At 36.9% G+C, this 12,907-nt stretch overlaps 1 protein-coding gene and 1 long non-coding RNA gene across 2 annotated transcripts in view; one reads left to right on the top strand and one right to left on the bottom strand.

Annotated features, from left to right (window-relative positions):
• The window catches only part of LOC136246543 (uncharacterized), a 96,166-nt gene extending 92,220 nt beyond the window's left edge, over positions 1 to 3,946 (top strand). Inside the window, exon 30 of the mRNA XM_066038040.1 lies at positions 3,250 to 3,946. Coding sequence (XP_065894112.1) covers positions 3,250 to 3,320 — 71 coding nt within the window. The 3' untranslated portion in view covers positions 3,321 to 3,946. The remainder of the gene's footprint in view (positions 1 to 3,249) is intronic.
• On the bottom strand, positions 1,336 to 1,904 carry LOC136242944 (uncharacterized). Its single transcript, XR_010694679.1, has 2 exons — positions 1,670 to 1,904; positions 1,336 to 1,542 (listed from the first exon to the last, which is right to left on the bottom strand). It is a non-coding gene; the product is annotated as an uncharacterized lncRNA (long non-coding RNA).
• Positions 3,947 to 12,907: the final 8,961 nt, after the last annotated feature.

The following is a 12,907-nucleotide window of genomic DNA, read 5'->3' as shown; positions in this document are numbered from 1 at the left end:
AGAAGAAGTCACCTTGTAAAGAGCTCAGCTACAAAGAAACCATCATGTAGCGAGTTCAGCTACAAAGAAACCACCATGTAGAGTGTTTAGTAGGGACCCGCCGATTATGCTCATACTTTTACCTATTATGCTATGCTGCACTACTCAAAAATTTACCTATTATGCTTAAATTTATGCTCAATACTTACCTATTATGCTCAAATCATGCCCAATTTTTTATGCTTCAGATACCATGCTCTGCCAGTTTATGGATAAATTATAGTGGCTGAAGCACAAACTTACTTGTTAAAATGCATATCACAGAAAAGATCGATATATTCTAATAGAACAGTCAGCTATGTGATTGTTCTATTAGAGTTACTGACTGTTCTATTAGAATATATCGATCTTTCTGTGAGGATTATAAGCAAGAATTCATACTGTTACAAAATATTCTACCTATTATGCTAGCATTATGCTCAATGCTTTCAGGCACTATTATGCTCATAATTATGCCAGCATAATTTGCGGGTCCCTAGTGTTTAGCTGCAAAAAATCACCTGTAGAGAGTTCAGCTAGAAACAATCACCCTGTAGAGAGACCAGCTAGAAGAGGTCACCTTGTAGAGAGTTCAGCTACAAAGAAACTATCCTGTATATAGTTCAGCTACATTTCAAGTCACCCAGTAGAGAGATCAGCTGCAAAAAAAAATATCCTGTGGGGAATAATGGGCATGTAATAAATATATGTATATAATTTGTACAATTACTAATAAAATCAAAAATAATTGAAGTATTAAAAATCTTCTTTAAGGGTGCTCGCGGCTATTTGAAGACATACAACATGCAATTTTTGTATCATTGCTTATACTCACATAATGTATAAAATGAATCCATATGTTACTTACGTTGGAAGTGCTTCTCTTTCACTTCAACACAAACCAAACAGAATTCTTCTAGCCTATACCATTTTATAACTATGCGTAGTTCTTTATGAAGCACTTAAATCGAAACTAGTCCTCCATTTTTCACAGTAGCGCACTGGAAACAACGTTGAACAAACTTCAGCTTATAACTCACAACTCTATGTTTAGTATTAGTACACAGTGTACATAGAACTTAAGTTAGTACTAAAAGTGTGCTACACCATTCAAAACCTCATGTTCTCGGTGCCGTAACTCATGAAGCCATAACGATACGGACAAAATCTAAACATAGACCTCTGAAGAATTTATCAGCGAATCTCCCTACAAAATTTGAAGCCTTCACGGCTATCACTCAAAAACTAGTTTTATTTTTAGTAAACATGTGCAAAGATTGCGTGCGCCCAACATTATTGATACAATAACCACACAAATTCCTATTGACCGCAATCACCAACTTTTCAAATAACATGTCATAAACGCTGTTCTAAACACAAAAGGCTCTGTTTTCTCTTCTTCACACACAGGAACAGCTTCTTGCTCCGCCTGGAGTCTCCAAGTCGCTCTTGGATAGGTTACGCTAGGCACGCCATCATCAGCAGCTTGTAACGCCTTGTGATTCCAGCTGGTAACATTATCCCCTACATAAGCAGCTTACAATTACAATACTAACTACCAGCATACCCTGTCACTCGAGAAAACAAGGCACGAACGCATGTTGCCTACAAGTGAAAAGTGCGTTCACACTTGTTACCTTAAATAACTTACTTTTAGATTAATTCATGTTAGTATAACTGTTGATCCATCAGACAATCATTTGCTAACACTTCAGTGACAATTCTGAAGCGAAAAACATACTATTCTTCCTCGTGTTCTCTGGCGCAAAACAGGTCCGCTTAACACGGATACTACAAGTATGCGTAGTAATGCCAATTATGATGCAATAGCCGCATGTGGTTTCTGGGCTGGCACTTAAACGGCTTCAAATATCAGCGAGCACCCTTAAGTTATTTTCTTCTTCCTGTGGTAAAGAAAAAACACATGGGTTAAAAAAGCCCCAAAGCCAGCCATAGGCTGGCTTTGCAGTATACAAATACAATAAGAAGTGATATCTAATCAAAAACAGCCAAGCTGTAAAAAAAGGTGCGGCCCCCAAAAAGGCCATGGTGAAAAAAGATGTGAAATCCAAGGTGGCAGCCAAGAAATGGCTGTGATGGTAGGTTAATGGTTAAATTTTAATAACAACAATTCAGGTGAATTTGGTGCCAAGACCAAGCGGCACAAAATTCACCTGAATTGTCGTTATTAAAATTTAACCATTAACCTACCATCACAGCCATTTCTTGGCCGCCATCTTGGATTTCACATCTTTTTTTCACCATGGCCTTTTTGGGGGTCGCATCTTATTTTACAGCTTGGCTGTTTTTGATTAGTTATATATAAGTCAAGATATGAGTTGCAAAATACATGCAAATTGAAATGCTATGATATAGACCCCTTTTCGCAGATAGGCACCGGCCGATTATGCCGGCATAATTTAAAGCATAATAGGTGGCCAAAAGCATCAAGCATAATGCCAGCATAATAGGGACGATGTTTGAAAAATTAATTAAATGCGCAATACGCGCGCCTGAAAGAAAGCAAATATTCACTGCCAATAGTATTATTAGTGCATTTTATAATCAAAAACACGTAATACAACTTATTAAACCGTTTCTTTGTTGGTTATTCACACTTTGCAGAAATAAGATCGAGATACTCTAATAGAGCAGTCACTTACTCTAATAGAGCAGTCAGGAAAGGCTGATATACTCTAATAAAACAGTCACTTCTAGAGCATAATTTTGATTTTGAAAGCATAATTTTGAGCATAATAGGCTTAATTTTTGAGCAATGCTCAAAAGCATAATAGGTAAAATTTCAGGCATAATAGGCCGGTGCCTATTCGCAGATCCGGTCACAAATACATAGATTAGTGACTATACAATACATAAAAGCAGCTATGCCCTAGTCGGTGGCTTAATATTCTGGACTGTATTTACTGTAGTACTAAAATGAGTGTTTAGCACTTCTACAGAGTGGTACTTAAAATAATTATGAAAGTTGGCGACCATAATGGCTGCAATAATGTTGATGATAATAAATTTTAATAATAACCATTATTAATTTTATTATCATCAACATCATTGCAGCCATTTCATGGCCACCACCCTTGATTTCATAACATTTTTCACCCAGGATTTATTGAATGACATTTCTTGTGTGAGTTACACTGGAGAAATACATGCATGTATACATGTAGATTCACAATTAGTGTACACTACATGTCATCAATTTTACATTATTAGATACAACGACTACTGTACAATCATTCAATTACAAAACTGAAAATGGAGTCTCATCATCATCAAGCAGCTAAGCCATGATGTTTGGAAGGAGAATTAGTTTCTACTATATTAAAATAACATTAATCTAATATGTATGATATAATTATACATAATGTGACTGGATTTATAAAAAGGTACCTTTTCCACACATTTTACTTGTGAGCAAACAAAATAATGAGCTGATTTTGTACCATAATATATATATATATATATATTATTGTTAGTACTATACTATAGTTTTACTCCTGACAGTTATATACAATAACACAATAGTATTCTCCTACTTTTCAAACGTACATGTACTTAGTGAAGTTAATATAAACATCTTTAGTGGGACCATGCGTCCCACAGGCCCTTCTGGTATACAGGCTCTGCCTTTACCAGGTACTTTAATCATAATCATAACAAAATAGTAATGAAGTTTCAAACTTCAAAAAATGGGTCTAATTTTATTGGTGAAAAAAGGTACATTTTTTGCAAATCTAGTCACATATAAATTCTTCATGTATGTACATAGCTAGCAGCTTTGTGATTGAATGTATGACATTTTCACACTTAAAAATCTCATACCTGAATTGTGTATCTCTTATTCTCTGTAATGTATAATAATTTTATACATAAGTGTCAGGAAAATCTCCATTAATTTTCACATAAGTGTTGAACATTTTTAATAGTTATATTATCTCCACAGAAAAAAGTTGTGAATTTTAAACTTTGAAATTGTGGTCAAAATTTGATGGGCTATGACACTTATTTTGTCATACTGGGTCACATTATGCTAGCAATTTAGTTGCAGCATGCAGGTAGAAATGATAATCAAATTAAAGAGATTCACACTTAATCTTTTTCCAATTTAATTGGGTAAATATACAACCAAGTACTAAAGATAATACGAAATGTTGTTAAAATTACGTATTAATACTGAATAAATAATTAATGTTTGAGAAAGCTACAAGGCCTAAGGCTTCGCATTCACCTGGAATAGAATCCATGTTGTATGAAGAGACAATCGTATAATGGGCGGGTGTTTTTGTGAAGGTGATGGAAACATACAGCAATTCTATTTAATGCCAATCAAAACAGTTAGCACGTGATTCCCACTAGACAAGCGGACTACTGTTCATTTGTGTTTGAAAGTCAGTGACAGCGACTATTTCGATTGGAAGACGAGTGGCTGCTACACCTGCTTAATAAACAACATGATCGGAGGTTGCTACTAATCATTGGAGGATAGTTTGTGTAGGTTAAAAAACGCTTTGATAGTCTTGTTTCTTTAGTCTCGTATAACTAGGGTACCTTCACTTGTGTATGGGATGGGAGAAAGCCTCACCTGGCAGGCCATTGTGCGAAGAAGGTGCAGTTTCCAACTGGTAAGTTTGTGTGATGATGCATAACTCTCTACCTGTCACTGTTAAACTGCATCCTACATACTGAACGCTGATGGAGAGAACAAATACAACATACACAAAATATGCCCTTAGGCTGATAATTGCTGTGTGCAAGGTTGTGCTTGCTGTTAACTTCTGTTGTTATGTAACTAAGCCTGCTGCCATCAGCAATGCACCACATACATGTACTTGTGCACACTGACATCTCCATGGTCGGATGATCACTGATTGTAATTGCATACTAATACATCCCTTATGTTTATTGTGCCAGTCAATTCCTCTAGAATTGTATTACTGTGCATCTTTACACACTGTGTGGCCATGCATTGTTTGTATATGCCCCACTAGTAGGTTGTCCCATTGGTGATTGTACTTGGTTGTATTTGCTCCGGGCCTAATAATAATGACAATAATAAATATGTTGATGTACTTGCAATTTGTGTTTGTATAATTGGGATAGAAGTTGTACATTAAGAATATTATTAAAGCGCTATACTTACTGTGTAGTTCACTTTGTATATATTTATGTAACAAAATAAATATTTTTGTACACAGAATTACATTGTTTTTCAATTAAGTACTCCATTATTTTACAGCAACTAGTTAGCTACTGTAACTAGTTCTTCAAAGATTTTCAAAGTAGTATAGCTAGAATTATGACTTAACTACTGCCTTATGCAGTAGCTGTAGGCTTTAAACTACGTACGTAAGACACAAGAAGCAAAATATATAGTAGTTGACAATCTTGCTTACTTACCACTGTAGATTGAGCAATCATTTAGAACAATAACTTAATGTTATATGCAAGGACGGAGTAAGGGGGCGCAGTGGGACTGAAACGTCCCCTTCCAGAATTTTACCATGTGCTATAGCTAGTCTAAGAAAGATACAGTAGTAGAAGCTACAGTATACAGGTGCAGTTGCACCTAAAGCATATGTGGACAATCAAAATATGGAAATAGTGATACGAGAATAGCTAATCTCTTCTAGAAATCAGCAAGAGTGGAACAAAGGAGAAAACTTCCAAAAAATGTGCTATGTAGACATCAAAATACTCTAATAGAACAGTCAACTACTTTAATGGAACATTTCCGTCATTAAAATTCTTTAACTAAGACCAACTCCTCAGTTAAATTTTGAACTCAAACCATGTACTGCAACATTTATTTTGGGCCTTTTTATATGAAAGCTGTAGGCTGTTAAGACCTGCACAAAGCTAACAAAATAGGCAGAACACTTGTGCATTACCATAAATTCTTGCTTATCAAAATACACAACACAGAAAAAGATTGTTATACTCTAATAGAAATGTTTGAGAACAATCATTCTGCTGATGGTTTTATTAGAGTACATCGATGTTTTCTGTAACATGCATTTTGACAAGCAAGTCTGTGCTTCAGCAAATTACTGTTTTCTCATAAAGTGAAATTTTACTAGAAAGACATAGGAACTGAGGTATACATATTGAGCATAATTTGAGCATAATAGGCAAAATATTAGGCAGTGCAGCATATAGGGACCCGCCGATTATGCTCATTATTTTACCTATTATGCTATGCTGCACTGCTCAAAAATTAACTACTCTAATATAACAGTCACTTAACTGTAGTGAAAACCCCTTTTCAAAATTCATGCGTACGCCCCTGAATAAGCCACTGGAAATGCCGTCTTATATCCCCCTTTTTCACTGTGTAATTTTGAGAATAATAGATGGTGAAAAGAATTGGAGAAGATTAGGGATCCGCCGATTATGCTCATTATTTTACCTATTATGCTTAAATTATATAATTAATGCTCAATATTTATCTATTATGCTCAATATTTTTACCTCAGTTCCCATGTTTTTCTAATAACATTGCATTTTATGGAAAAGCAGTAAGTGGTTGAAGCACAGACTGTAAATCCTTGCTTGTCAAAATACATGTCACAGAAAAGATCGATATACTCTAATAGAACAGTCAGCTACCTGATAATTTTATTAGAGTTACTGACTGTTCTATTAGAGTATATCGATCTTTTTGTTGGTTATGTATTTTGATAAGCAAGGATTTATAGCATTGCACAACTTTTCTGTCTATTATACTAGCATTATGCTCAATACTTTCAGGCACCTATTATGCTCATTATTATGCCAGCATAATCGGCGGGTCCCTAGCAGCATAGCATAATGAGTGAAACAAATGAGCATAATCGGCGGATCCTAGACATTCCCCCAGACCTCCTAGATAAAACATGTGCTGTATGCTTCTCATGCTTAGTGTGCTTCTCACACTACTATAAAGCTACTATATAGTTTTATCAACCGGTTGCCTAGCCTCTACTATAGAGTCTTTTAGCTTAGTACCCCCCAATGAGAATCCTAGATCCTCCCCTGATATCATATGTAAAAAATAGTGAAACTTTATTTCTATACTGTAAATAAAGCTCATGTTGTAAACCACATAATCCACAACTTTGAAATTATGGTGCCTGCATCCATAAATGCCCAAATTTTAAAGCACCCATAACTTTCTTCTAGATAAAGATTAGTACATCATTTTTGGACACCAAGTGGCACTGGAAACTAACTTGAATTATAACATACTTGAAGGGTGAGGTCATGACACACACCCTGGAGGGGTGGTTGATTAAACATCAAATATACGCTTTGAGAATTTTCTGTGCTACTATTTATCTCAAGGTGCTATCCTTTCTTCCACAGATTCCCCTTCATATCACACAACTTTTCACAGAAGATATTTTACATACAGAACAGTAGCCTTGATTTATATCAGTTTCAGTCACATTCACATCATTTTTATAAAAAGAAATTTCAAGCAGCATACAAAAGCCATTGACTTACAATAAAGACCACAAAAATTGTTGAACTATTAAAGTCCTTAGAGGTCCACAAGGCTGCTGGGCCTGATGAAATACCAGCATAACTGTTAAAGGAAACCAGTGACCTTCTTGCCCCATCACTTACTCTCATTTACCAAGCATCATTACATCAGTGCTAATTACCTGCAGATTGGAAAAGAGCATACGTACCCATCTTTAAAAAGGGCAATCATGCTGCTCCTAATAACTACAGACCCATATCCTTTACTTGTATATGCTCTAAAATTCTGGAACATATAGTGTACTCACATATATTCACCCATCTATCTGACCATAGGATTTTATGAGACCAACAACATGGATTTCATCAATCAAGATCGTGTGAGTCCCAGCTCATACTGACAGTTAACAACTTTGCTGAAACACTTAATAGAGGAGAACAGTCTGATGTGGTATTTTTGGATTTCTCCAAAGCATTTGATAGAGTGTCCCATCACCACCTATTTCACAAGCTTCATCACTATGGTATTTGTGGAGATGTACTAGACTGGATAAAGAACTTTACTTCGAAAAGATCTCAACATGTAATAATTGATGGTCAAAAAGTGATGTCTCTAGCATTTCATCTGGCGTTCCTCAAGGGACAGTGCTTGCTCCACTACTGTTTCTTTGTTTTATTAATGACTTGCCTAATAGAATCACATCCAAAATAAAATTATATACAGATGATGTACTGTTGTATACTACCATTAACTCACAAGATGGCTGCCATAGACTACAGCAAGACCTCGACACTTTAGAACAGTGGGCACTAGATTGGAAAATGTCATTTAATATACAAAAATGTGAATTTCTCAGAATTATCAACAAAAAACACCCAATAATAGCTCAATACACTTTACAAAACCAAACTATAAAGGAAGTAACTCATGCCAAATATTTAGGGGTGACTATTGATAAGAATTTATCCTGGTCAGAGCATATCAAACAAATAACTAAGAAAGCCTATAATGTAAAATGCTTTTTACAGAGTCTCTACAGGGTGGCTTATTGGTAGCCGAACTCTCTACATGGTGATTTGTTTGCAGCTGAACTCTTTTTCTAGCTGATCTCTCTACAGTGTGATTTTTTTTGTAGCTGATTTCTCTACAGGGTGGTTCGTTTGCAGCTGAATTCACTACAGGATAACTTGTTTCTAGCTGCATGCTCTCTTTGTAGGGTCACCTGTTTCTAGCTAATCTGATTACTCTATAGGGTGGCTTGTTGTAGCTGAACTCTCTACATGGTGATAGGTGATTTGGTTCTATGTGATCTTTCTACAGGGTGACTTATTTCTAGCTGATGTCTATACAGGGTTACTTTTTCTAGTTGATCTCTCTACAGTGTGATTTGCTTGTAGCTGATCTCTCTACAGGGCAGTTTTTTGTAGCTGAACTGTTTACAAGGTGACTTGTTTAAAGCTGAACTCTCTACAGTGTGACTTGAGGTGTAGTTGAACTCTGTACAGGGTAACTTGTTTCTAGCCTCACTCTCTACAGGGTGACTTATTCATAGCTCTAAAGAGTTATTTGTTTGTAGCTGAAATCACTGCAGGGTAATTTGTTTGTATTGAACTCTCTACAGGATAACTTTTTTCTAGCTGATCAAGACACACGATAGTGTGTCGTGCGGCCCAAGAAGCCAGCGCGCCACACCGTGAGTATATTGACAAGAAGAACAAAAACGTCATTTTCACACCTTTGTATTTCGGTGATCACTTATCTGATTGGAACCAAATTTGCTACACAGTTGCCCGCCAGTCAAGGGAGTCTACATTCCAAATTTGAAGGAAATCGCTCCAGCCATTTCCGAGATACGAGTTGCCAAAGTTTCGTTTTTTTTCTTGGTTTTTTTCTTCTTCTTCGTCTTTTCGCACACTTGCAAAAATTGCTATAACAAGCAAACGCGTACTCCGATCGCCTTGAAATTTGGCACACAGAAAGGGAGTCCAAAGGCGAATCCTAGCATCAAATTTGGTACAAATCCGATGAATGGTTCAGGAGTTATGACCGATTATTTGCGTAAAACAAGATCGATTTGTTGTCACGCCTACAGGGTAAACCGCTTCATGGAATGAGTTGAAAATTGCTATGTAGATGGAGTAACCATCGTAGGAGTGCCTTTTGGTGGTTTGAAAGAAATCGAGATAAAGACCACGGAGATATGACACAAAACCCAACTTGTGTCACAATTACGCGATCGATTTTTATGAATAAAAAAGTATTAGTTTTCACGCCTACTAGGCAAACCGCTTAGAGCAATGAGCTGAAAATCGGTGTATAGCTGGAATAATCTTCATAGAAAGTCCTTGCAGTAATACAGAAGAATCGGATTACAAACCACTGAGTTATGATTCGAAAGCCAACTCCGTGTAGCAAATGCGAGATCGAGATACTCTAATAGAACAGTCACCCTAATAGAGCATTCGGCTAATTTATTTACTCCAATTATAGAATTTTATTACATCACAAGTTATTCTGTAGGGAGTTCAGCTGCAAACAGTTAATCTTATAGACAGTTCAGCAAGAAGACAGTCACCATGTGGAGAGTTAAGCAAATATATCACTATAGAGAATCAGAACATTACAAGTCACACTGAAGAAAGTTCAACTATAAACAAGTCATGCACTGTGTAGAGAATTCAACTACAACTAAGTCACTCTCTAGAGAATTCAGCTACACAGAATTCAGCTACACACAAGTCACTGTGGAGAGAGTTCAGCTACAAACAAATTGCCCTTTAGAGTGATCAGCTACAAACAAAACACCTTGCAGAGTGTTCAGCTACAACAAATCAACCTTTAGAGAGATCAGCAATGAACAAATCAACACAAATCTACCTGTAGAGAGATCAGCTAGAAACAAATCACCCTGAAGAGAGTTCAGCTACAAAAAATCACCCTATAGAGACATCAGCTAGAAACTAGACACAATGTAAGGAGTTCAGCTACAAGCAATCACCCTGTAGAGAGTTCAGCTAAAACAAATTAACCTTCAGAGAGATCAGCTACAAGCAAATCACCTTATAGAGAGTTCAGCTACAAACAGATTACCTGTAGAGAGATCGGCAAATCAACCTGCAGAGAGATCAGCTACACAAAAATCAACTTGTAGAGAGATCAGCTACAAACAAATCACCCTGTAGAGAGATCAGCTACAAACTAGACACAAAGTAAGGAGTTCAGCTACAAGTATATTACCCTGTACAGAGTTCATCTACAAACAAATCAACCTGTAGAGCAATCAGCTAGAAATAAATCACCCTGAAGAGAGGTCAGCTACAAAAAATCACCCTGTAGAGAGATCAGCTAGAAACAAATCATCCTGAAGAGAGGTCAGCTACAAAAAAATCACCCTGTAGAGAGATCAGCTACAAACAAATTGCCCTGTAGAGAGATCAGCTACAAGCAAAACACCCTGTAGAGAGTTCAGCAACAAAGAAACCACCATGTAGAGAGTTCAGCTACAAACAAATTACCCTGTAGAGAGATTGGTTACAAACAAATCAGCCTGTAGAGAGTTCAGCTAAAACAAATCAACCTGCAGAGAGATCAACTACAAACAAATCACCTTATAGAGAGTTCAGCTACAAACAAATTACCCTTTAGAGAGATCGGCTACAAACAAATCAACCTGCAGAGAGATCAGCTACAAACAAATCACCTTTTAGACAGTTCAGCTACAAATAAATTACCTTGTAGAGAGATCGGCTACAAACAAATCAACCTGCAGAGAGATCAGCTACACACAATTCAACTTGTAGAGAGATCAGCTACAAACAAATCACCCTGTAGAGAGATCAGCTAGAAACTAGACACAATGTAAGGAGTTCAGCTACAAGCAAATCACCCTGTAGAGAGTTCAGCTACAAACAAACCAACCTGTAGAGCGATCAGCTAGAAACAAATCACCCTGAAGAGAGGTCAGCTACAAAAAATCACCCTGTAGCGATATCAGCTAGAAACAAATCACCCTGAAGAGAGGTCAGCTACAAAAAATCACCCTGTAGAGAGATCAGCTACAAAAAAATCACCCTGTAGAGAGATCAGCTAGAAACAAATCACCCTGAAGAGAGGTCAGCTACAAAAAAATCACCCTGTAGAGAGATCAGCTAGAAACAAATCACCCTGAAGAGAAGTCAGCTACAAACAAAACACTTTGCAGAGAATTCAGCTACAAACAAATCAGCTTGTAGAGAGATCAGTTACACACAAATCAACCTGTAGAGAGATAAGCTAGAAACAAATCACCCTGTAGAGAGTAGCTACAAGCAAAACACACTGTAGAGAGTTCAGCAACAAAGAAACCACCATGTAGAGAGTTCAGCTGCAAACAAATTACCTTATAGAGAGTTCAGCTACAAACAAATCACCGTGTAGAGAGATCAGCTAGAAACTAGACACAATGTAAGGAGTTCAGCTACAAGCAAATCACCCTTTAGTGAGTTCAGCTACAAACAAATCAACCTGCAGTGAGATCACCTACAAAAAAGCACCTTGTACATAGTTCAGCTACAAACAAATTACCCTGTAGAGAGATCGGCTACAAACAAATCAACCAGTATAAAGATCAGCTACACACAAATCAACTTGTAGAGAGATCAGCTACAAACAAATCACCCTGTAGAGAGATCAGCTAGAAACTAGATACAATGCAAGGAGTTCAGCTACAAGCAAAATCACCCTTTAGTGAGTTCAGCTACAAACAAATCAACCTGCAGTGAGATCACCCACAAAAATGCACTTGTACAGAGTTCAGTTACAAACAAATCACCCTGTAGAGAGATCAGGTAGAAGAATTCACCTTGTAGAGAGTTCAGCAACAAAGAAACCACCATGTAGAGAGTTCAGCTGCAAACAAATCACCCAGTAGAAAGATCAGCTAGAAGAAGTTACCTTGTAGAGAGTTCAGTTACAAAGAAACCATCATATAGAGAGTTCAGCTACAAAGAAATTACCCCGTAGAGAGTTCAGCTAGAAGAAGTCACCTTGTAAAGAGTTCAGCTACAAAGAAACCATCATGTACAGAGTTCAGCTACAAAGAAACCACCTGTACAGACTTCAACTACAAACAAATTACCCTGTATAGAGATCAGCTAGAAGAAGTTACCTTGTAGATAGTTCAGCTACAACAATTCAGCCTGTAGAAAGATCAGCTAGAAGAAGTCACCTTGTAGAGTGTTCGGTTACAAAGAAACCATCATGTAGAGAGTTCAGCTACAAAAAAATCACCCTGTAGAGAGTTCAGCTAGACGAAGTCACCTTATAGAGAGTTCAGCTACAAAGAAACCATCATGTAGAGAGTTTAGCTGCAAACAAATCACCTGTAGAGAGTTCAGCTAGAAACAAAATACCCTGTAGAGAGACCAGCTA

The sequence above is a fragment of the Dysidea avara genome, chromosome 2 (genome assembly GCF_963678975.1).
Source record: "Dysidea avara chromosome 2, odDysAvar1.4, whole genome shotgun sequence".
Taxonomy (NCBI): Eukaryota; Metazoa; Porifera; class Demospongiae; order Dictyoceratida; family Dysideidae; genus Dysidea; species Dysidea avara.
The sequence above is the reverse complement of the archived record's forward strand: the minus strand, read 5'-3'. Positions and strand labels throughout refer to the sequence as shown.